Consider the following 25,033-nt stretch of genomic DNA (forward strand, 5'->3'; position numbering starts at 1 on the left):
TGAATCCAAATGAAATTCTATTTTGAGACCCAGGCTTTTGGTTACAAGTGGCTTCCTCCTTCTGATCCTGTCTCCACCCAGGGAGCTCACTTCTCAACTTTTTGTTTTCTTTAGAGAGACAAAGAGTCTCCCCAGCCACCCATCGCTGGATTCCTGTTAACCTTTCATTAAGCCTGCTGACAGCTTGGCTCCAGCTTTTCATGAGTTAGTTCAACACATTCCCATTTAAATGTGTCCCACCTGGCTTCATTAAGGCTCCTGCCAGGTTCTCCACTTCCAGCCTCCTCTGCAAATGCAAATAAGATTTTGAGTAAATAATATAGGGACAAGGGAAGATTGAGCTATAAAGGGTTTGGGATTGGAGAACCATCAGAGAACCATCAGAACACCCAGGTTGCCATGGATTCGAGCAAACTAAAAGCCATTTGGGACCAACATAAGCCAATACTGCAATTCTGTATGCACAAAGTGTTAAATTAAGGCCCTCGCTGTGAAGCACAGGGTAGTGGTTAAGAGTGTGGGGTCCTTCCAGCCTGGTTCAAAGCCCTGCTCTGTCATAGGGATGGTGGTCCGCGTGACCTTGGACAAGTTTCTTCACCTCTCCCTGCTTCTGTTTTCTCAGCTCCAAAAGCAGGAGTAATTTGCCTGTTTCACTGGGCTGCTATGAGAATCCAGTGAGAAATTGCCTTGAAACACTTAGTAGAGGACCTAGACCATCGCAAAGGCTGTTTAACGACCGGATGTTATGTCATTTAGCCTAGAAAGGCCAAGGTCCAGGTTGCAGAATTAGGTTGTTCTAAATCCTCCGGGTTTGATTGTGGACCCACCATGTAAACACCAGTTGTCAGAACCATGTCTGCATCAAAGCCCTTCCTTGTGCAAATGGAAAGTCAACACCGATTCCATTCTGTTGCATTTCCCATGCGTGTTTTGTCTCATTTAGATTTTTAAGCTCTGTAAGGGAAGTGATTCTCTCTCCTGGGCCCAAGATACTAGGAAGTTCTTTGTAAGTGGCTACCAATTCATCCTGATTGCACAGAGAGGGAAAGAGAGGAACAACTAGACCAATGATCTCTTCTGACCAGGGAGTCTCAGCATAATTGTATATTTATTAATTCATCATTTAGTAAAACCCACACTCTACCCCCTGGACTTTGGAGTCTCAGACCGGTTGCCTTCTTCTAGCCCATGGCCATGTGTTGCTTGGCCAGGACATTATTGTAAGTTGGAGTGTTAATGCCTTCAAGTGGACACAGACACATTCCACTTTGTAATAGCCCAGGCACTTTCCTTTGCCTCACTTGTCTGTGTCGACTGCCTGTCCTCTGAAGTCCCTGGCCACCCAGCGTCAGGCAGAGCCCAAGTGCTTCCTCTGTACCGAGAGTAGAAGTTGGGAGACAGGAACCTCTGACTTGCATTTAGAAAAGGATATCTCTGCCACAGCATGGAGAGCAAATCCCAGAGGGAAAGGGGTGTAGAGGGGGAGGCAGCTCAGGAGCTGCTATAGGAGTCCAGGGAAATGCCAGCTTAAATGAGGTCTCTGACAACCAACTCTGCCTGGACCTTTTCTTCCTGTTGTAGGAAAGTCCTGACTCTGTGTGACCACACCTGCCACTCCAGAGCCCTCCTTAAGGGAGAATCTTTTCTTAAAAAAAAAAAAAAAGAGCCAAAATTATGTACAGTTCCACATCACTTCCTGAATTATTAATGAGACTCAGGGCTGCACATACCACACCTGGAGTGGGGCACTGAACCCCGTAAGCTGGGCATAAAGAGAGAGATGCAAATGCACACAAGGCAAAGGCAACTAGGGTAGAGAAGGGACCAGAAATCGTGTCCCAGAAACAAGGCAATTTGGAGAGACATGAAGTTCTCCTTCCAGTATCTGGAGTGCTGCCAGAGAGAAGAGAGATTACACATGTTCTGGGTAAACACAGTAAGTTCAACTAGGACTGACAGGCAGGTGCTATCTGGAGACAGACTTTGTTTTAAATATTTCTGGGAGCTGCCCTGAGATTGAATGATCTCCTTTAGGTGTGGCAGTGAGCTCACCATCACTGAAAGTATTCAAGCATAGTCTGGAAGATCACTTAGCATGATGCTACAGAAGAGGTTAAAACACCCGGCAGGGAAGGTGCGGTCTCTAAAGTCCTTTGCACCTGTGAAATTATGCAATACTGGACTGATGACACCGATGGAATAGATGGGGCTTTAGAAACAAAACATTCTAAGACTTATTTTGACAGTTCCCACATCATCCCCCCAATCTTCAATCCTAAGGAAAAGTGGCCTGTTAGAGTGTGAAAAGACCATCTTCATCTTCTCTTCCATGCTGCATGTCTTCAGAGGTGTTTTTACATTCTCCAAAATTGTCAAGCCTGTAAATAGAAAAGAGAGGCTGAAAATGGGAAACACCAAGACCAGAAATAAATGGATGCTGCTAAATCACAAGGCAACTAACCATGGCTGTTAGAGTTAAAAGAGCTCAAACTCCATCCAGCCGAAGCCTCTCCATTCACAGATGGGAAAACTGAGGCTTCAGGAGACAAAGGGCTTTTGTAAATATATTCTACTAAGGGAATTAAAAGTTTCTATATTGACAAAATACAAAATTATGGTCTAAATGTGTTTATGACCTTGGAAAGTCACCTTCTAAGCCCCAGTTTCCCCACTTGTTAATATTTGTTAATTGATACTTTGGCATTGACACAATTGTTAAAGGAAAGCACAGTCTTTATCAGTTTACACCAAATCTTTTCATTTCTTTCCCAAAAAGCTATAGAACAGGACGCATATTCAAAGTGTCTTTCCAGAGACTCCTCAAACTATCTTTAGAAAATTGTTACAACGATCTAATTGAGCAGAGGAACCAAATTCCAGAAATGATATTCTACATGTTTTCATTTTCCCTAATGCCAGTTCTCTTCTCCGGACATTCCTGTTTAACAGTGTTCTTTTAAAATGAATTGCCCAGAGTTGAACAAAAAATTCTGAACACAGAGAAGAGTGACATAGCACCTTCTCCCTTTTGCATGCCATGCTTCTATTAATGCAACCTGCCTTTGTATTTATATTTCGGGCAGACATAACACAGTGTTAACCAACACAGAGGTTAATGTGAGCTGAATCCCACATCTTTTTCACCTCTAATGCCACATTTCTCCAACCCTGTATTTAATCAGAACACAAGAACAAGTCATTAAACCACTGAGTAGTATCTAATCATTCGTAACAGCTTGTACAATCATTACAACAATCAGTCATGCAAGATGAATTACCTTGTGTGTTTCTGGAAACAATTGGTTTTCACAACTTTCCCTGAAAAGACAAGGCCATGGTATAAGCAGAGTAGCTGTGTTAGGACGTGTGAAATACTGGGTTAAGCCAGGAGCTGCCTTACCCAGGAGCAGAGGTGGACCAAAGGTGAGAATTTAGGGACTGGTTTAGACAGGGAAATCCATTCCTTTTCCCAGATCTAGTGATTGCCTCTTTGGGTCGCAAGGCAGGGCCCACCAATTACACAGTTGTTCCCATGTGTGGGCCATAATGTTAAGCCTCTTCATTCTTAAGTCATTGCCCACCCAGAATTCAAGCACTCGAGTTTTAAAATACTTCCTTATGAGATATACTCAGAATTTCCAAAACTCTATGAGGACCGATGGCCTCTGCCTTTATGAGGGTGTTGTATGAAGGCCAATGACAGGCTTCCACTGAGTTTCAAATTCCTTTTGAAATTCACTAGGGACAGGTGCTGAAATGTGCAAGTCTTACTACTGCTGCTCGAGCCAGCTGAGATGGTCACCAGTCTTAGCTCCTCATCTACCACCTCAAAACAGTTTCTGTTGATGACTATGGAACAGTTTCCCCCCATTTTACAACAGGACCAGACGCCACACCCTATACTTTGCATGACAACTACAAACCCTGTTTCATGACTCCTTTTTACTGTGTTTCAAAACTACTTTTTTGAAAGTGAGGAGCGGTGTGGCAAGGTCACAGACCAGCTGGAGAATCTAATAACTCCTATGGACGCTGCCTCCTGAAAAACGCAGATACAACATGTAAGTACCTTTGCACATGATTTCAAGGGATTCACTTTCCCCTGAGGTCTCTCTGTGGAACCCAGGCAAGGAAAGTTTGCATTAAGGGGATGAGAAGACCAAGACCCTTCATGGCTTTCTTCCCGAGGCAGTTCCAGAGGAGGAAGCCAGGTCGGGATTTCCTCCACCCCAGACAATGATAATAATAGCACTTTCCACTTAAGGCAGTAATGAGGAAGGAATGAGTTAGGCACATCAAGAGCATAGCATCAGCACTGTCACCAATTAAGCGTCTAGTAAATGAAGGCACTCTTTTTTTCGTTTCCAAAATATAAACTCCATCAGGAAGATGATACATGAAGACTTTAGCATCTCAGGGAGAATGAGTTTCCCTTGACCAGGATAGGGACAAGGATGGACAGAGGACTCTGGGGGCTGGAGACAGGGGCAGGAAGTACAGTCTGTCCACTCCCACACCCTCCTGGAGCCTCCAGAGCTCTGAGCCCTCCATCCCCCCTGGGCCTGTCCTCCTTACCTTGAAGGAAAAATGCCACAAGCAACACCAACAGCACAAATCCCACGGAGGGAACAATGATCATTAGCAGGTCAGAGCTGATGAACATTTTTACCTGGTGCGACAAAAAGGAAGTGGTAGAGCCAGTTGTTTCTGAATGTCATACTCACACAGCTTCCTTCCCGATCATACCTTCCCTCCACTAGCAGCCTCACTGCCTCTCACTCTATTCTGCCCAGCATGTCTCAAGATTACAACAAAGCAGCCTGACCCATCAGAATTTTAAAAAAACAAACAAACAAAAAAAAAAACCAAAAAAACTACAACTCTGAAAACCTAGAGCATTTACCCAGACCCCCACATTTTTCTGTCTTCGACATCAGGCACGTGGGTTGTGGGGCTCAAGGGTCTGAAGATAGGAAAGAGCTGTGCTGTGAGCCCTGTGTTCTCCACGGTCAAGTCTCTTCATTGGCCGCCACCTAAATCCTTTGAGTTCTGCCCAGTCCTGTGCAGCTCAGGACCTCCACTGACTTAGACCTCAAGAGGCAACAAGATTCAGGAGAAAATGGGACTCAATTTCAACTTTTTGACAGCAGTGGTTCTCAAAGTGTAGCCAAGGGACCCATGAGATCAAAACGATTTTCATGAGACATTATTTGCCATGTTCACTGTCATTCTCTAACCAGATGGAGGGTAGGGTTTCCCAGAGGTTATGTGACAAGTGATAGACTGCTGTCATCATTCCGAGGAAAGGATATGCAAGCAGATAAGAGTATCTCTCTGTCTCCTAGGAAGCCAGACACTAATGAGATTTGCAGAAATGTCAAACGATGCCACTAATGCCATTTCTCTTGCTAATATTTTTTCACTGGGGGGAAATAGAGTTATTTTTCATAAAACATTATTTAGGTCAACAAGTAATGGGTTTGTTATTCTTGCTTTTAAATGAATTGATTAACATTGCTTTAAATTTGTTTTAACTGTTATGAGTGTACAGAAGTCCTGATACCGAATCATTTGAAGAGTTTTGCTCTGCAGGCAGCACCTAGTTCTGGGAGGGGCTCAATGCCACCTCTGCTGCCCAGGCCAACACTCCATTTCCTCACCTGTCCCGTTCTCCCACACAGCAGCAAGGAGGGACAGCAATCTCTCTCTGTGGAGGGAGAAGGGAAGGAAGAAAGAAGGGATGGGAGCCTTTCCTTTTCCCTTACAGGTGTCTATACTGCCGACAGTTTTTACTTAAAGCTGCCTGAATCACTTTTGTAATGATAAAAATTAATGAAGGGTACACTCGGCACATAAGAGGTATGCTGGTGGCAAGGGTTGATTCTGCAGGATGTCACTAACCCTGGGCCACACAGGAGGAACACATAATGATTTCCATGTTTTTGTACATTTTTTTTCTTTTTGGTTTTCAAAGCATCTGCACATACAGAAGTAACGATATGAATGTTAGTTCTGCCAAGAGCACAAGTCTACAAATTCCTCAGCTAACTCACAACAGTTGCTGCTTAGATAGATCTGCCCTCCCCAGTTCATTTCTACAAACCTATATTGTGGATTTTTTAAAAAATTTTTTAATGTTTTTTTTAAAATTTATTTCTGAGAGAGAGAGAGAGAGAGAGAGAGACAGCGTGAGCAGGGTAGGGTCAGAGGAAGAGGGAGACAGAGAATCCGAAGCAGGCTCCAGGCTCTGAGCTGTCAGCACAGAGCCCAACACAGGGCTAAACCCATAGACCGTGAGATCATGACCTGAGCCGAAGTCGGACGCTTAACTGACTGAGCCACCCAGGCACCTCTATATTGTGGATTTTAAACATAGAAGTCACAGGCTTCAAATACTTCACAAAAATTTTACCTCTTCTGATTCAGCTTCGTTCTGTACAAGCATTGCTGTCTCAGATGCTGGGGAGGAAAAGGGAGGGAAATATTTATGTTTCCTGTGGAGGAATAAAATACCACATCCTGAAATAGGCATTTCAAAGCTCATCTGGAATTTTGGTTGATGTGTTTAATCCTTTCACTCCACCTTTCCTTTTTTGTATAATTTATTTACAACACATTTGTTTTGAGATGGTTTTATCTGATACTCATTTGCTATCCAACATTATCCCATAGGAACATCTCCATTTTATAGATGGGTGGAGCGTGGCATTAGGTCAGCAGGAAATTGGGTGTACACTTTCTGTAGATCCCAGCAATGCATTCAGGATTTTTATCCAGCTAAAAAAATGTGTCAACCTATCAGCTAACAAATATCTATTATGCATTTATTATAGGGCGTGTACTATGCTAGCTGGACCATCAACCTTGTTGATGAAATTTACCACTTAGGGCAGAAAACCAAAATTTTTTAAAACAATTAAAAACAACTCTTTTTATTGTTGAGAGAGACAGAGAATGAATGGAGGGGTAGGGTGGAAGAGAGGGAGATGCTAAATCCAAAACAGGCTCCAAGCTCTGAGCTGTTAGGACTAAGCCTGCAGGGCTCAAAGTCACAAACTGTGAGATCATGACCTGAGCCAAAGTAGGATGCTTAACCAACTGAGCCACACTGGTGCCCCTCAAAAATCAAATTTAAACAAATAAGGTGAGTCGTTGAAAAAATAATGTTATGATTGTGCAAAATTCTGGGAATAACTAATACAAAGTGTAGGGGCGTATCACCAAGATGGCTGACCTGTTCTGGAGGATCAAAGGTAAGTGTTCTTAAGAACATGAAGTTCTCATGAGACATGGATGTATTTATTTATAACCAATAGTTGAGTTCATCAAAGAAAACATACTGAGAATCTACTAAATGCTAAGTGCCGGTCCAGGAGCTAAGAATGCTAAGATGAACACGGCATGACCCACTACCATGAAATTTATAATACATCAGAGAAGGAAGACCAGCAGCCTCACAGGCCAAGGGTAATGATGGAGTGTAAAGGTTGCTGGGGAGGGCAGGTAGGGGGAGAGGCATGTGGCCTAACATCCTAGTTCAGTGAGAGCTGCTAGAATTAAGCTCCATGATGACAGTGTCCTTCTCTGTCTGCTCCACGATAGGACCCTAACACTGCCTGGCACACACTTGGTGCTCAGTAAGTGTCTGTTGAATGAATAATACCTGAACTGAGTTAAGGATGTGTTAAGAATTAGTGAAGAAAGATAGTAAAGGCCCTTTAGGTAGGGCAGCATCAGCAAAGCCATGAAGCATGGAACAGTGTGGTTCCAAGTGGAATGGCAAGCAGCTGTGAAGGTAGAAAATGAGGAATGGGAAGTAGCAGGGGATGACACAGAGATGGGCAGGAACCAGTCATGCTGGTAAGTCTCTGTTTAATTCTGTAAGCAGTGGGGAACTACAGAAACATCTTAAGCATGTTATGGTGTTGTTAAAAGAATAAGGAAATAACCAGGATGAGATGATCAATTATTATCTCATCCCAGGTCTGAAATTCAGAGCGAGTAGAAGTGAAGGGAGAGAGAGAAACAGATTCCAGAAATGCTTAGCAGGGAGATCAAGAGGAAGTGAACATTGAACATGACGGTGAGAAAGAAACAAGTCTTAGATAATTCGCAGATTCCTTCTTGAGACTCTGGGCCATTGCCCGACCGTCTGCTAAGCCTGAGCACAGAAGAAGCAGAGCAGAAGTGTCCATCTTGGGGGAAACAGGTGAGCTTAAATTGATGTCATTGAGGAAGGCGCCTGAGGGACACACACAAACAACACTGGCCTAACACACAGTTGGCAGATTCAAATCTGAATAAAACTCAGGGAAAGGTTGGAGTTGCAGATACTTATGTGGGAGCCATCAGTCTCCAAGGAGCAGTTAAAATCCTCAGAGCATATAAGAACTCCAAGGGCTGCATGTCCAGAGAGAGAAGAGCAGGAATCCTAAGAAATGCCAGTGCTTAAAAGGTGAGCAGAGAAGGTAAGGGAGAAGGAAGCAGAAGAAACAAATGGCAGAGAGCAGAAGGTGCGAACAGTGTCAAGGAATCCAGGCCAGGAGAAAATGCCGAGGAACGACGCAAAATCACATGTGCAATAAAACCTGCCGATGGAAGCAGAACATAAAGTCACACATAGACGAGGCCTGAATATAATAAAAAGCTAGGCTGATAATTACCGAAATTGATCATTGTTTCTCCCAGGCCTCCTTGCACTCAAGGCATAAGAAAAAAATACGATGGGTTTTCTAAGGCTCATAATTTGGTACAAGAGAGTTTATTTGTTCAACAGGGAAAGTGACCTGTTGAATGGCTAGGAGCATAGAACTCTGAGGGGAAAATTCAGCATGTTTTCATATCCTACAACTCAGTTATTGTTGTTTTTGTCTCTGCTATTATCCCCTAGAGCTGGAAACTGCAGGTAGGAATTCAAAACTCTACCCCTGTTTTGTGAAAATCCTATAGTATTACCATTATTTGTGATGGATAAGCTGGAAATTGAAACCATCGAAGAGAAAAGCCAGCCTAGGTCAGTTCTGTCCCAGCTGATCTGTATTTTAAATTGGAATTGTCTAATGGGAGAGATGTTTTGCAAACACAAACACTGCCGCGTGATACTGGTCTCCTCTGTCTCCTCTTCCTCCTCCTTCTTCTTCTTCTTCATAAAATGCCAAAAGCCCCAGTGGAATCACTCCAAATCCACAGTGTTAGATAAACACCGAATAACAATAAGAAACACAAATGGCTGGTGACGTTTGTTCTTCATGAAACACGGCAATGCTAACAGCTAGGGGTTGGCGTAGGCAAGTGAAGACTACATGCTTCTATGTTTTCTGTGCTTCCTTGGTCCTTCCACTCTCAAGAGCCTGACTTCGTACACAAGCACATTCAGGCAAAGGCAGGAACCCCCCAGAACTTGCAAGGAAAGCAACTCTGTGAGAGGGGAACTGTGACAGACTGAGTACAGCCTTCCTCAAAGTTATGTGTACTCAGAACCTCAGACTGTGACCTTTTCGAAATAGGGCATCTTTGCAGATGTAATTAGTTTAAGGATAGTGAGATGAAACCATCCTGGATTTAGGATAGGCCTTAAATCCAATGGCAGGTGTCCTTATAAGGAGAGAAGACATAGAGAGACACACGAGGAAGGACATGGAAAGATGGGCAGAGACTGAAGACACGTGGCTTCAAGCCAAGGAGTCTCTGAGGCGCCAGAAGCTGGAAGAGACGAGGAGGGATCTTCCCTTGGAAACTTCAGAGGGAACATGGCCCTGCTGACACCTCAATTTTAGGACCTCTGACCTCTGACAATAAATTCATGTTGTTCTCTGGCGCTACATTTCTGGTAAATTTTCACAGCATCCTTGGGAGAGTAATGCAGAGACACAGTGATAAGTGGCTCTGGGGATGGGCACAGGGAGGACAGGAAGACTGACCTTCACTTAAAATGTTTTTGTACACTTTGTACCTTCATCTTACATGTGTGGCTATCTACCTAAAAGAAATTCATTAACTAGTAATAATAACAACAAAAGAATCTTCAACTCAACCACACTTTTCTCAGGTCTATGGACTCACCGATACGTCTGATTAATATTAGATTTCCCTACAGGGTGAGAATGCGTTCCTGTTTTTGAAAATACCAAATATGGACCCTCTTGGCAGTGTTCTCACTGTAAATTAGCAGACTGGCTTACTGGTTTAATTTTAGGCTCTTGACTTCATGGTATGCATGGGCACTCTGGCCAAATAGAATTCCTGTGAAACTCTACCCCAGACCTTGGAGCACTGTGAGAATGCACCTGGGCACCCTCCGCACTGCACTGTCATTGCTGAGTATGTATCTACCAAAGGTTTCCTGGCGTGTGACCTTGGGCATCATATTTCCTCTCTCTGAGCCACAGTTTATTCATCCAAAAATGCTGATATTGCCCCAACCAGTCTCCTATGTCCTTCTTAGCCTTTAAATTTCTGGATGGCTTTTTACAAGGAATTGGAATGACCTGAGAAAATGATCATTTTTTTTAATGTTTTTAAAAGGGTGTAAAGCCATGCTTAGTATAGAAAGTTAGTATGTAAATACTTATGAACATACAAACACATGCATGCCTCTTGCTCCACAAGGAAACCTAAAACGAAATACTGAAAGACTATAAACATCTGACCTTGAGTGGAAATATTATAGGCAATTCAAAAGTTTTTAATTAGTGCTTTTTTATAATTTCTAAACTTTCTCAAATGAGAAAGTTTTAACTGTAAAAACATGTATCATGTGTTAATTACTGGAAGCTCTCCAAGATGCCTTAGTCAGGAACAAACTTTCAAGGTGTGTATCATTTCTCTGAAGCACTGAGACAAGGACCTTCTAAGTGAAACTTTGAAAATCACTGTTAGAAATGCATTAACACACAGCTAAAGAAGAGCTCGATGATGCTATTAGTAAAAGACACTCTCCCCCCGCCCCTTCCCCCAGATACTAGAACTGGTCTACAAAGATGTTCAGGATACACACACACACACACACACACACACACACACACACACACACATATAATACATATAAGTCTCTAGAAAGAGAATATAGACATATGTAGAGAGACTTTTCTGTATATCAAAAATGGTTTGTTTGCTTTTAGATAATGATTGCATGTAAAAACTGGTGAAATCCAAGCAGAGTCTATAAACTTGTTAATTGCATCATGCCAATGTCAATTTCCTACTCTGACTGTGTGCTATAGTTATGAAAGATGTTTGTGGGAAACTGGAGAAACATATAGATTTCTCTGTACTATTTTTGCAAGTTTGTGTTGAGTCTAAAACTGTTTCAAAATAAAAAGTTTTTTAAAAGTGGTTTAAATATCAGTATTTCATATGGTTCAAACTAAGACAAGCATGATACATAGTGGCTTTGTAATAAAGATTTATTGAAAAAAATGTTGAATACATTTTAAAGTATGTTGAAAAATGATTTTGTAAAATAATTTTTTTGTAAAAAAATGATGATAGACGTTACTCTGTCATGAGAAAAAAAAATGATCTGAAAAGATATAGCCCAAACTGTTATGGCAATTATTTCTTCATCTTGGTCATTTAGGGTGAGGGGCTAAGAAGGATGTTTGAAATACAAGGACATCTCACTTTACAGCGGTTTGCTGATTTCTTTTACAAGAACATGTATTTTTTTTTATTTGTTTATTTTCTTTTTACAAATAGTTTATAGTCAAGTTGGTTTCCATATAACACCCAGTGCTCATCCCCACAAGTGCCCTCTTCCATGCCGCCACACCCATCAGTCCTCAGTTTGAAGATCATGTATTTATTTTATAACATAAAAAAATAAAGTGTAAAGGTTAAAACTGCAACATGAAAACACTGCCTTTACTTGTAAAGGACTTATAATCTAGTGGGGTAGCAAGCAGTATTCAGAGCATGTGCTCCAAGAGCTCTGTTGAGATAGACTTACACCTGCCCTTTCTAAAGAATGTGTCCTGTATCTGGATGATATAGACTAGGGGTTGTCAAACTATAGCCTGAGGGTAAAATCCAACTGCCTGTTTTTGTACAACCTGAGAGCTAAGAGTCATTTTTATATTTTTTTAATTGGGGAAAAATCAAAAGAACAACTCATAACACATGTAAACTACAGGCAATTCAAATTTCAATGCCTATCAATAAAGTTTTATTGAAGTACCCATTTGTTCATGTGTTATCTGGGGCTGCTTTTGTACTACAACTACTCCCTGAGTAGTTGAGACCACCAGCATGACTGGTAAGGCCTAGAATATGTACAATCTGGCCCTTTACAGAAAGAGTTTGCTGACTTCTGGTATAATTAGTCCCCTGATGCAAAACCAACACCCAGAGTCAGTGAATTAAATGTGTTTCATCAGAGCACAATTTTAATGCTAAAATCTTCAGACCTTCAGACCGTAGGGTGATGAGACATCCCCTTCAAGATGGTTATGCCTAAGGTAGTGGACTCTAACCTACTCACTGAAATAAAACAATGTGCTATGTGCAGATCTGGAATGGCATTGAATTTTGAGATAAGAAAATCTTTTAAAATCCATTTTGAACATCACCCCTGTTGCCATCCCATTGGTGGAAATTTGCTTCAAAATTACTTGGAACCCCTGTAAAAGTCAATTTATTGAGCACTACAGTATGTCTGCAGAGTGATAGGCACTTCATATAAACTGTCTCATTTAATGCCTATACCACGCATTCTACAGACATATAAACTGAGGCTGAAAAAGTTTAAATCACTCATTCAAGGTAGCACAGATAATAAAAGGAAATTTGAGCCCAACCCTGAACGACTCAAAAAATCATGACTATAACCACTCTGAGAGGAAAGAAAAAGAGCATATTAACATCCTATTTCAAAATAAAAACTCTCTAGCCAGTGGGCTTCATGCCAAAACTCAACTGGATATAAAAGCACTCTATCTTCTCAGTGGGTCTCTTTTAAAACTAATAACTACATATTTTGACTCATCGTTAAATTCATAGACACAGGACTCATCTGTATCTACTTTTAAGCAAATTTAGTTCTGATATAAGTCAACTCAATGATACAGTCCTAACACAATCCTAGAATTTTAAAAGCCATAACTTGAAGCCTTTGGATGTTCTTCCATAGGTAGCATCTGGTTTCTGCTGCCCCCTTCTGGACCACTGGTGGTATGGCCTTAAAAATCCAAAGGCAAGAAAAATGATCCCAAAATCTGTCTGAGAGAATTTTAGAGTTGAAAAGAATTCAAAATTATCTCCTCTGACCTCCCCCCCCCTTTTTTAAGGGAAAAACTAAAATCTAGACATAGTTTTACTCATCCAAGGTTTCACAGTAATGAGTAACAAAGGAAGTGACTAGAACCCATATTTTACGGACTGGCCTGGCAGCACTAATACAGATCTGGAATTTCAAAACGCCATTTGAAAACAGAAACACAACTTTCTTGAATTCACCTACTTGCTTTAAATTTTGGAGATTTCTGAATATTTTTAATATGTGCAATGATCAAAAGAGCACCATATACTTCAACAAATCAGTCATTATATACATGAGTCAGGTGTTCCTTAGCACCAAAGGCAAAATTGGGTAAGGACCATTTTTTTTAATTTTGAAAGGCAACAGAGAGCAAATGTGGTCAGCACCCAATGTGGTTCATAAAGAAGAAGGAAAGGTAAGATGACTTCACATTTCATGCAGATGAGTTAACAGAAGGAAAACAGACAGTCCAGACCACCATTATTTAAGAGTCACTGAGTTCCAGGGCACCTGGATGGCTCAGTCGGTTGAGTGTCTAACTTCAGCTCAGGTCATGATCTCACAGTTTGTGAGTTCTAGCCCCACACTGAACTCATTGTCAGCATGGAGCCAGCTTCAGATCCTCTACTGCCCGTCCCCCTCTCTGCCCCTCCCCTGCTGGCTCTCTCTCTCTCTCTCTGAATTAAAGTCACTGAGTTCCAAACTTTGCCTCAAACTTCCACTGCCTCCAAGGATGCCCCACCAACAAAAATGTCATCATCATGTGAGAGCCAGAGTTGTCACCTGAAGCCACTGCTCTCACATGCCAGTATCTCAGGGGCTCAGTGAAGCAGAGGTAAGACCGCATCCCTATTCATTCTCCCCTGGACTCCTCTCTGAAGGGCAATGTCTGGCAATGCTTTTCCTATTCCAGCTGATTAATAAATTTTGATTGAGGGAGGTGGTAAAGTCCTTATTTTACCAAGGAATCTCAGATATATTAACAACAACAACAATAATAATGAATGGATACCATCTACCAAGTACTTCGCTATACTACATGCCAGCCATAATGCAAAGCACTTCCATGTTTGATCTCAGAAAATGCTCTGCAGCCAGGCACCTGGTGGTTCAGTGGCTAAGCATCCAACTTTTGATTTCAGCTCAGGTCATGATCTCAGTTTGTGAGTTCGAGCCCTGCATCGGGCTTTGCACTGACTGTATGGTGCCTGCTTCAGATCCTCTGTTTCCCTTTATCTCTCTCTCTCAAAAATAAGTAAACATTAAAAAAAAATTTTTTTTAAAGAAAAATGCTCTGCAAGAGACACCATTGGTTTTCTTATTGCACAGTGAGAATCCTGTGGCCTATAAATGTCAGACGACTTGCTCAAATCACGTAGCAAGGAAAGGAGAGAGCATCTCAGAGCCAGGGTTATCTGCCTACGGAGGCCACACTCTTATCCTCTGAGCTCGACAGTCTTCGGAAAATGTGGCAAATGCTATACGGTTGCTATAGAAGGATCGGTGCTGGAGAGTGAATAATCTTGCTATTTTGTGGCACAATAGGAAGAAATCCATTTGAAATGGAACCCTAACCTTACGCTGCTTTGACGGGTTCAGTTTTTGGAAAGCAGATCGTAACTATTATTCTTGATGATGATAATGAGCACAATGTTAGCAGCTGGAAGTGTACAAAACAGTTTCACATTTATTACCACTTTTGAACTTCAAAATAAATCTACTGAGGAAAGTAAACTTTGGCAGAATTACTGAAAGAGGAGGAAATTGAAACTCAGAGAAGTCTCATATCTCGCCCGAGACTGCACAGCTAGTAATAATCACTAGTAAAGAGTAAAGCATTGCTCGGTGGCAATATCATAGCCAGTGAGGTTTATCTGAGGCAGATTATTGTTGACTGAAAACTCTTCACAATGGCAGAGGAATGATATCTGATTCCAAGTACTGTGTCTTCCCCCCTGCTGTGCTCCTGAGCATCCCAGAGTTCAACAGGCTGCAATGCCAAAGGGCATTGGTGCCTTCAGTCAATGACTTATTTGCAGTGGGAGAAGCAATACCTTGCCTCATCACAGACCTTGCTGAGGTATATCATTTACCCTTCCCCCTTTGAAACCAAAGATCTCTCCAGGGCCTAGCTCAGTGTTGGAGGAACATTCTGGTGTGCACAAGGGTCATTCAGCTCACTTGGTTATCTATCAGTGAGGACCCATCTTAGAACTGGCTCCCTGCTCGATTTCAGAGGTTGATAACTTACTTCTTTTTCTCTTTGTCACAAATGTACCTCTCTTAAAGCTTGGCAACCTTCTTTGTTTTTATTTGGTTGACCTTTCTGAAGGTGAGCTCTTAGATGCTAGAATTACACGGATTCAATCCCAGCTTTATTAATGAAAAAATATCATTTGTACGGTTGGTAGAATATAATGCTATTGTGGGAAGAATCATGAAAATCCATTTTTTGTCCTTTGCCTTTATCCCCAGACTGCCAGGCTACAACTGATTCGAGCCTGTGAACAGCGTGGGCATGAGAGATAAAACAAATCAGCTAATGCCTCACGAAAGATGTTGACTTTGAAATCAACTGCATCCAATTTCTTTCCTCCTAACAATGGCATTTGTGAGTGAAAATGAGCTTCGCTTCATTCCCCTCCCTTCCTCTGTTCCTTCTGCTGAACTTGTTCTGAAAACAGCAATTCCCTGCTACAACTTCTTATGTCCTTGATCAACTGAGGATCCAGAAAAATGTTAAGTTCTAACATGGCTCAGCTTTGTCTTTAGTAAAATAGTGCAGTGTAGGGGAAAGAGCTCTGATTTGAGAGCCAGAAGAGAATCCTCTCTGGGGCCTTCTCTTTGAACTTTTTCAATGCCTGTGTGCCTCTGTCTCCTTCTGCATAGAACAAGGATTGCACACTACACCAGCAACTCCTAAATGCCTTCCTGGGGCCAGGGATGGGGTAGCTTCAAAAGAATCTCCTAAGGAAGTTTGTTAAGCATACAATTTCTTAGACTCACCCCCAGAGGTTCTAATTCTCCAAGCCTTGCATAGAGTAAAGCAATCTATATTTTTAATAAGTACCCTGCATTTTCAACCCATGGTTAGGTCTGGTATATACATGGACTCGGTGACCTTGAAGTTCAAGGTCTTGGTTCCATCCCCCTGGGAGGTGAACATGAGATCAGATAGCTCCACACCTTTGTTTATTTATCCTCCCTCCCTTTTCTCTCACCTCCATTTCTAGACCCAACCTTACCTCCCTCATTTTTTACTGATCCCTTCTTCTACACCAAGACCAACCTTGCTCCATTCACTATCTCCTTCTCTAAATACCCATCCTCAAAGTTCTTGAGCTTCTCTACCCAGAGAGCTAACACTCTTCACCTAATGGTTCACACTCACCTAAGTGTCACATTCTACTTGACCAGCATTCTGAATTTCCTAATATTTGACTCACCCCTCCATAACCTTTGTCAGCCCAGCCCTCTTTGCCCTCATGCTCTCCTGGATCCCTTCCTACTTTTGCTGTCTTCATCCCTGCCCCCTCCTCCAATGTAGTTGTTCCTTTATAGGGTTGTACCTTTGCATTTCTCCCTCATCTCACATAATATCTTTAGGTGATTTCACAGGAGCTTTCCATTACCCCCTTTGCTAATGAGACAATATACTAAAGTGCTTAAGAGCTCAGTTTCAAGAGCCAAGAGACCCAGGGATGAAACTCTGGCAAGTTTTTTAACTTCTCCAAACCTCAGTTTCTTTTCCTTTATAATGGAAGTAATAATAGCATCTTTCTCACAAATGCAGACAATGCCTCACAAAGGGACAATGCTCCCAGGCCTGGTTATATAACAAGCACTCAATAAGTGATTCCCCAAATTGTATCTGTAGCCCTGAACTGTCTTTTATGAGACAATATGTATTAAAGTATTGGCATAGTATCAAGTTCCTGTGCAGCAATTGTACTGTGAATCACAGTCATTATTATTTGATCAGAGGTAGGTACCAATCATCAAAGACACCCATTCTCACCCAGGCATCCATAAGTCAACCCAGCCCCATATTTCCAGCCACTCTTTTGACATTCCTCAGAGGCCCTTCAAACTCCAGCTCTCTCAAACAAATTTTACCCTTCTCTCTTGGGTTCCTTACTAGTTAACCTGTCACATCGATCTAATATCCCAAGGACAGAGAATGAGTCATCCTTCATTCTTACTCAGGTCACTGTCCTTTCAGTCCTAACTCCTAAGTGGCTTTTACTTTGTCCACTCTCTATAGATACTGATGCCATTATTCTATTCTAGACACTCACCTCTGATATGAATTATTTTTTTTTAAATGTTTTATTTATTTCTAGGAGAGAGAGAGAGAGAGACAGCGTGAGCAGGGGAGGGTCAGAGAGAGAGGGAGACACAGACTGAAACAGGCTCCAGGCTCTGAGCTGGCAGTCAGCACAGAGCCCGACGCGGGGCTCGAACCCACGAACTGCGAGATCATGACCTAAGCGAAAGTCGGACGCTTAACCGACTAAGCCACCCAGGCGCCCCAACCTCTGATATGAATTATTGCAAAAGCCTCCCAGGTAGCCTCTCTGCCTCAGGCTTACCCCTTCTCATACATCTCGCACACTCTTACCAAAGCAACGTTTCCTAAAACAGAACTGGAAGTATCATTCTCTACCCAGAAAACATGAACGGTTCCTTAGGACCCTGTGATAAAATCTAAATTCTTCGGACTATCAATCAAGTCCCTTAAGAACCTAGACCATTCCCAGACTCTTGCCTCCATTAGATTAAATTAGACTATTAGACAAGGTCCAAAGATTTCACACTCTTATCAAGTCCTCCTCTTTTTGTTCATGCTATTCTCCCTGCCTGTTCACCCTTCCCTGCACAATGAAATGTTCTCATCCTTGAAGACCCAACTCAAAGATTATTAAGTTATGCTGGCCCTCCTTTCCAAGACAGAATCCATCTCTCTATTCTTTGGGCCCCCAGGAAACCTCTCCATACTTCTATCCCAAAACTAAACCCACTGGAAAATTGTTTGCAATGCATGGCCTGTCTAACTTATTAAAGTATGACTCCTTTTAGAACAGATGTCATGACTCATTTATTCCCATGCCATGTATAGAAAAGCAACTCAATAAGTCATGTTAAATGAATGACAGATTTGAAAGGCCTTTACCAAAAATCATGTTACCTATTTCCATGTAACCAAACCAGGTTCCAAGATAAAGAGAAAAGTTCCCTTCTCCAACCTCTTTGTCCTCTGAGAATCCTTTGACTCCTTGGAAAGGCCAGCCTGCTCTGGACCATGAAGCTTGGGTTGATTTTGTAAAACAGAAAGACACAGTCATAAAGCAGATGTTTCTAAAAGCATTCTCTCCCATTCTCTCATCATCCTACTCTGGATCCAAGAAAAAGTTACTATAAGAATCTTAAGGAAAGTAAAATGTCATTATTATCAAAGCCTGTTCCTTTTTTCTAATTTTATTGGATGGACAGCCAAGTCCTCCTGCATATTTGGTTGTCTTAAATTTGAAGTTGTTGCATACCTTTAACTTCATTCTGGTGATGGGTATGATGATCCATCAGGGGGCTGAGAAAAAGTCAATCATAATACTTTAGTAGGAGCAAGTATGAAATCTTCCCTTGGGGAAGCTCTGTTGAGAGATAGTGGCTGCCAGTCCTAGAACAAAGGCCAACTCTACATGGGATCAGGAGAACTGGCCTCTGGTCCTTCCAAGTCATTACAAGAACTCTCAACTCATAAGCCTTTTCTGGGCCCCGGTTTCCAATCTTCTCAGTTTCCCAGTTTTCCACAGACAATACTCCTCCCTGGGAGTTAATGAACACAACTTTAAACCTCCTGAAACCTGAATGTGAGTCTTAGCTCTCCCTCTGTCTAGCTGTATGATCTTGAGCAAGTCACTTCATATCTCCAAGCTCTGTTTCTAGGCTGCCTTAGAGTGGAGGCAAGGATTTGCCACCCTAGGTAGGGCATCTTCACATGATATCTATAGCAAATGCCTTAAAAGAGTGGAGACACTGAAGCAGGAGATAACATACTTCAAGTTGCCCTATGAAATGAATAACATGAATCTGGAAGCTCTTGTGTGGCACACTCAACCACAGCTCTTTTTCAGGCATGGCTTGATTTCCAAGCCTACATTGTAGAGTGGAGCCTCTACAGATTGAGCAGTATGAGAAGGACAAAACAATTGAGAGCCAGCAGAGGATGAAAGGTATCCATAAGCAGGAATAAAACCAATAATTAAGAAGGGAGTCAGCGAAGAGCTTTCAGAATCTCAGATTTACTCCAATAACAAGTAGAGAATTACTACCGTGAGATTTTAAAACCTTTTGTAACTTTCCCAGGTTTGTAATTTTGTCACTCATTGGCTGTTTCCCTGGTGCGATGAGTATATTAAAAAATCATAAAACCAAAAGTGCCTGTGTGCTTATAAGCAACAGCAAGTCAGTTGGGAGCTGGTGGAAGGGGCCTCTTGTTAGCCTGCCAGAGTGGCTTAAAAATGAAGGTGTGAGTAGGAATAGCAGATGTGTAAAGAAGGCAGGAAATGAGAATAGGGCATGATGACTATCATTTACTAGCCAGGAATGAGGTACTAGGTGTTTTTCTCAAGCATTTCCTCACTTAACAGTTCTATGAAATAAGTACTAATATTATCATCACTGTACATTTTGGGGAAACTGAGGTTTAGAAAAGAACAGAACAAGTAACTCACCTGAGGCTTTAAAAGACAAAAGAAACACAAAATGGTGGAGCTGGGATATAAGCCGAGCCTTCAGTCTCCCCAGTGAGCTCTTTCAACCCCTACCCAAAGCTACCTCGGAGGCTGTGAGGATAAAAGACTAGAAAGAAAGGATCTGAGATGTTACTGAGGCAGTAAAGGAATAGGAGGCATAATCGGTGGCAGACTTAATGTCAGGCCATCTGATTATGGCTTCAGAGTCCCTCCCCAGTAGAGTCTAGGTCTTGAGGGAGGAAATTGGAACAATTTCACAAATTTCTGCTACCAAGAAAGAAGTGAAATTAACTCTCAGGCTGGATGGAATGATTTGAGTTCCTAGGCACCTGGAGGGGTCAGAGTTTGCATTCTTCAAATGGACTTTTAGCTGGGAGCAGGGGGATGGGGAGGAGAGAAACCTATGAGAGTTTTTATTGTTGCTTGTTTGTGTTTGAATTGTGGTTCCAAACCATTTGTAGCTTTGTAGTATTCTTGGAGAATCTAAAGATATATCCTAGACTTTTCCCTCAGAAAAGTGTGTGTTCAGATAGACACACATAACTATATATGTAATTTCATTGGGTTCATACCACCCCTGGTCCATCCACAGACAACTCCACCCAGGAGACCACAGACACAATTTAAAATCTCTGAGGCCTGGTGTGAGTCCCAGCTCTCCCTCTGCCCAGCTCTATGATCTTGGGCAAGTCACTCTACATCTCTCAACTCCATTCTAGGGAGCCATGGATTGAGGGTGAAGAATTATCACTCTGGGTAATGCTGACTTTAGGGAATAATAATTTTGACCAGATATTATTGAAGGATTTAAACCAGCTCTTCCATGGAAGGCTTGCCATCCAAAATTACATGAAGAAATGAGAAAGGAATCAGGGATATTTGGCCAGGAAAAGATACCCCATAGAGTCATGCAGGCTCTCTGAAAGGAGCTGAAAGCATTTTCCTGTGAATGAGGAAGTAGAACTTATCCTGACTTATTCTGTAAGTGGCTCCAGGCTGGGGAGGGAAGGTGGGGGGAAGCAGCACAGTATGGTGTTAGTATGGCAGCAGAGCCGAACAGACATGGGTTAAACCCGGGCCATCATTTACCAGATAAGTTATATAATCTTCATGAACTCTAAAATGGAGGCGATAATGGTGTCTATCTCATAGGATTTTGTGGAAAGCCAAACGAAATAATGCACTTAACATGAGCAGTGTTAAAACAGAAGCTTCAGTAGATGTCAGCTACTCTAATAAACTCTTTGACCCTCCATTTCTTTATCTCTAAAATGGGTATAATATCTGTACGTGATCAGAAGGTCACTGTGAGATTTAAACAAGAAAATGCACATTAAATACCCTTATTCCAGCACCTAACACATAATTAAGTCCTCAGCATATAGGAAGTGCAATTATTATTACAAATGTTTCATTACAACCAATGGGATGAGAGAACAGTAAATGGAAAGACCACAACATTTTATTTCAGACAGGAAGGCAAGACAAAATAAAATAATATCTAAGAGCTTGGACTCAGAACTAGACTTCCTGCATCTGGCACCTGAGAGCAGTGTGGCCTTGGGAAAGTTGCACAAAATAGGGATATGAGCATTTGCTAAAGAGGAATTGAATGAAGTGGCCCATGAGAACAGCTTGGCACTGAACCAGCATATAATATATGTTCAATAAGTCCTGGTTTCTTCCATAATGAGTAAAGGTTACACAGAGATAGACCTTCTTATAACAAGCTCCTCCCCAGCAGTGCAGCCTCTAGATATTGCTGCAAGTATTCTTCCTCCTCCAGGATTTATCAAGGAGGAGTGAAATGAAAATTATCTGGGATATTACCGAAGAGGGTAAAACATCAAGATGACCTCTTGTTCCCTTGCAATTGAATGTAAAATAGCCCAAGATTTAAATGGAATGAATGATAACATTTTGAAAACTCCTTGCCCGCTCTCCATCATTTTTCTAGTTGCTACCTTCTCTTCTGCCAGGAAAGAGCTCCTACCTTTACTCCATGCCATGGACAAAGAAGGTTTAGATCTTTGGCATCTAGCTTCCCTTAAGTTAGCAACAACTAGTCCAGTTTGTTCTCAGCATTCAAGAGTCTCTCATGCTTTGCCTCTCTCCCTCTCCCCCACTGTTTACAGGGATGGGGGGAGGGGAAGGGGGGTGATGGGCATGGAGGAGGGCACTTGTGGGATGAGTAATGGGTGTTATATGAAAACCAACTTGACAATAAACTATTAAAAAAAAACAAACAACAAAACAACAACAACAATTAGTCCAGATTTCCTATCTTCCCACTAATGAGGTAGTGCAAACAACAAAAACAAAAACAAAAAGCCCAACTTTTCAACAATAGGTCACCCTTGCATTTCACCTTGATTTATAGTCTTCCTTCAAAACATATCCCCTTTCCACTTATTCTTGTCCATCCTCTCCAATTCTATCTGCTGAGCCTTTGTGAGTGATGTTACACTCACTGCCTCCCTCACAGAGTTACAGGACCATTTTTTGGCTAATAAACATATAGAAAGACACTCAAACTCTTCGTTAATCAGAACAACAATAAAAAATGAGATGGCATTTTCTTCTCAGGAGATTGAAAAAAAAATTAAACAAATGATCATATCAAGTATAGGGGAGATGTAGGAAAGCAGACATTGTGGGTGGGAAAATAAATTGGCGAAGACTTTCCAGAAGACAATTTTGTAATGGCTAGTAAATTTAAAAGCGTACATTTCTTTCAGCCTAGCATTTCTCCTTCTTAGTCACCACCCTAGACGCTTAGACATAGACACTTAAGGAGGCCCTCACATACAAGGATGTCCCTGCAAACTGCTTATGGTAATGGAATATTAGAACACCTCAATATCCCTTGGTGGGCATTGGATGTTACAAGTATCTATAGTATAAAATACTATACATCAATTTAAAGTAATGATGTGTATCTACATGGACTGGAAAGGAAAGTAGTCTAGCATATAATGTTCGGTGAATAAAACAAAATACAGAAGGCTGCATACAGTATGATAGAATTCTTTTTAATTCACACAACAAAACAAAACTGTGTATTTCTTTCCAATTTTAGTATATGTGCTGCCGAAGCGAGCACCAAAACTGTGTATTTCTATACACACACATAAGCAAATAGAAAAAGATCTGAGGAATAGTCCTCTTTAACTAATAACAGTGATTATATCAGAGGACAGGCTGGGATTAAAGACAGGGAGTCAAAGAGATCTTTTTTCTACTTATTATGTATCCCTAACAAAAATACATTAGTGTAATATATGTGTAATTTACAATAAATTACTAATTTTTAAATGAATGGATGACTTTCTGGCATTTCTAGCTTCAAGACAGAAACAGCTAAGGAACAAGGCAAATCCCAATAAAGGAGTTTCAGAAATGAGGCAGAGGAAGGAAGAAGCCAACATGGCTGCTGTTAGCTGGTTTCACTTTCCCAGCTTGTGGGAAGATGTAGGATGTGACCACAGTGAGACCGAAATAGCCAAATCTCAAGACAAGCAAGCAGATGGCGGATGACAGATTGTTCTCAAGGTCAAAGACAAAACCACCCTCAGGAGAGCAGCCCCTTACCTCTTGGCTGAGGAAAAGTCATTGACTCACTCGTTTCCCACATTGATGAGTGGGATGTTGACTGGAGAACCCAACCTTCAGACTCTGGGAAAAAAAATTTAAAAAGGAAAAGAGAAAACAAAATAAACTTAGGTAAAAATTTGTCTTTTTTATTTTTGGTGCCCCACTGTCCCCTAAACTAACTTCTGTCATTAAATAGATAAATAAATAAATAAATAAATAAATAAATAAATAAAAGAAGAAGAAGAAGACCTAACATCTATGGAGGATTTAGTTCATGCCAGACACTGTCCTAAATGATCTACAAGTATCCTCTCATTTAATCCTCAGAAATAGACACAGGATAGGTGTTATTATTATTCCCATTTTACTAATGAGGAAGCCAAGACCCAAAGAGATTAAATAACTTTCCTAGAGTCATACAGCAGTTAAGAAGCAGGTCTTGTACCCAGGCAGCATGACACCAGAGCACACACATGAACCACCCTGCTGTACTGCCTCCCTATATTGTATTAACACAAGAGCTGATTAATTTATTTACCCCATCTTATACTTGATTATAAACCCCATTAAGTAAAATCTACCATTTGAGCACTTACTAACATACTAGGCACTCACTTAAGGCCGTTATATGCATGAAGTTGTATAACTCTCCAATTCACCTGGGAAATAAGCTGAGGCCAGAGACCCCAGGCAAAAAGGAGTAGAACAGGGAGCCCAGCCTGGGCACTTCTCTCTAGCACTGCCATGGATGTAAATTGTGCCTTATTTTAGGGTATTCTCTGCCCTTGGGTCCCTATTAAATACCTAAAGTAGGCTTGATGAATGGAAAGATCACATGAATGAAAGAATTTCTCCCTCTACTATAGAAAGTCAATGATCAAATGAGGATGTTCCTCAAAGGAGTCAACAAAGATCACTGTACTGGGAATTAGAAGGAGACAGCTTAGCACCACCTCACCTAGAATGGAAAGGCAAGTATTCCAGAAATGTGCTACCATGAGGAGTTGCTTAAACAAATCAAGGTCAGTCTTTCTCTCTCTGTCTCTCTCTCTCTTTTTGTCTGTCTGTCTCTCTCTTTCTCCCCTCCCCCTTTCTCTCTCAAAGCCACAAGAATGAATGAACCACAAATGCTGTCCAATTTGTCCTAGGAGGGGTTCATGGAACACAGGACCCAAAACTCATCTTCAATCATCTTCTTCAATACATCTTACTCTCGTCAACCCAAGAAATGAGGAAAAGAAAGAGAAAGTGTCCTCATATCTCTGTATGTAAGCAAAGCAATGTTTCCAGAGGTCACCTTGGTGCTTCTCTCAGAGTCACTGGAGAGAAAGAAAGTTTCTGATTTGGGAATATAAAAAAGTTTTGATAAAAGAGAGCTAAAAAAAATAAGTGTTTGTGCTAAGTGGTGGGATCCAGGGCTATTTTTATA

At 41.5% G+C, this 25,033-nt stretch overlaps 1 protein-coding gene and 1 non-coding gene across 2 annotated transcripts in view; one reads left to right on the top strand and one right to left on the bottom strand.

Annotated features, from left to right (window-relative positions):
* Nucleotides 1–1,096: 1,096 nt before the first annotated feature.
* TIMD4 (T cell immunoglobulin and mucin domain containing 4) overlaps nucleotides 1,097–25,033 on the bottom strand; it is a 32,743-nt gene continuing 8,806 nt past the window's right edge. The window contains exons 4-8 of the mRNA XM_077780756.1: nucleotides 23,602–23,685; nucleotides 6,413–6,459; nucleotides 4,576–4,669; nucleotides 3,279–3,318; nucleotides 1,097–2,378 (exon numbers count right to left, since the gene is read on the bottom strand). Of these exons, the coding sequence (XP_077636882.1) occupies nucleotides 2,294–2,378; nucleotides 3,279–3,318; nucleotides 4,576–4,669; nucleotides 6,413–6,459; nucleotides 23,602–23,685 (350 nt within the window). The 3' untranslated portion in view covers nucleotides 1,097–2,293. The remainder of the gene's footprint in view (nucleotides 2,379–3,278; nucleotides 3,319–4,575; nucleotides 4,670–6,412; nucleotides 6,460–23,601; nucleotides 23,686–25,033) is intronic.
* On the top strand, nucleotides 15,090–15,228 carry LOC144245414 (U4 spliceosomal RNA). Its single transcript, XR_013339253.1, has one exon. It is a non-coding gene; the product is annotated as a U4 spliceosomal RNA (small nuclear RNA).

Source organism: Crocuta crocuta, unplaced genomic scaffold (genome assembly GCF_008692635.1).
Source record: "Crocuta crocuta isolate KB4526 unplaced genomic scaffold, BGI_CrCroc_1.0 scaffold343, whole genome shotgun sequence".
Taxonomy (NCBI): Eukaryota; Metazoa; Chordata; class Mammalia; order Carnivora; family Hyaenidae; genus Crocuta; species Crocuta crocuta.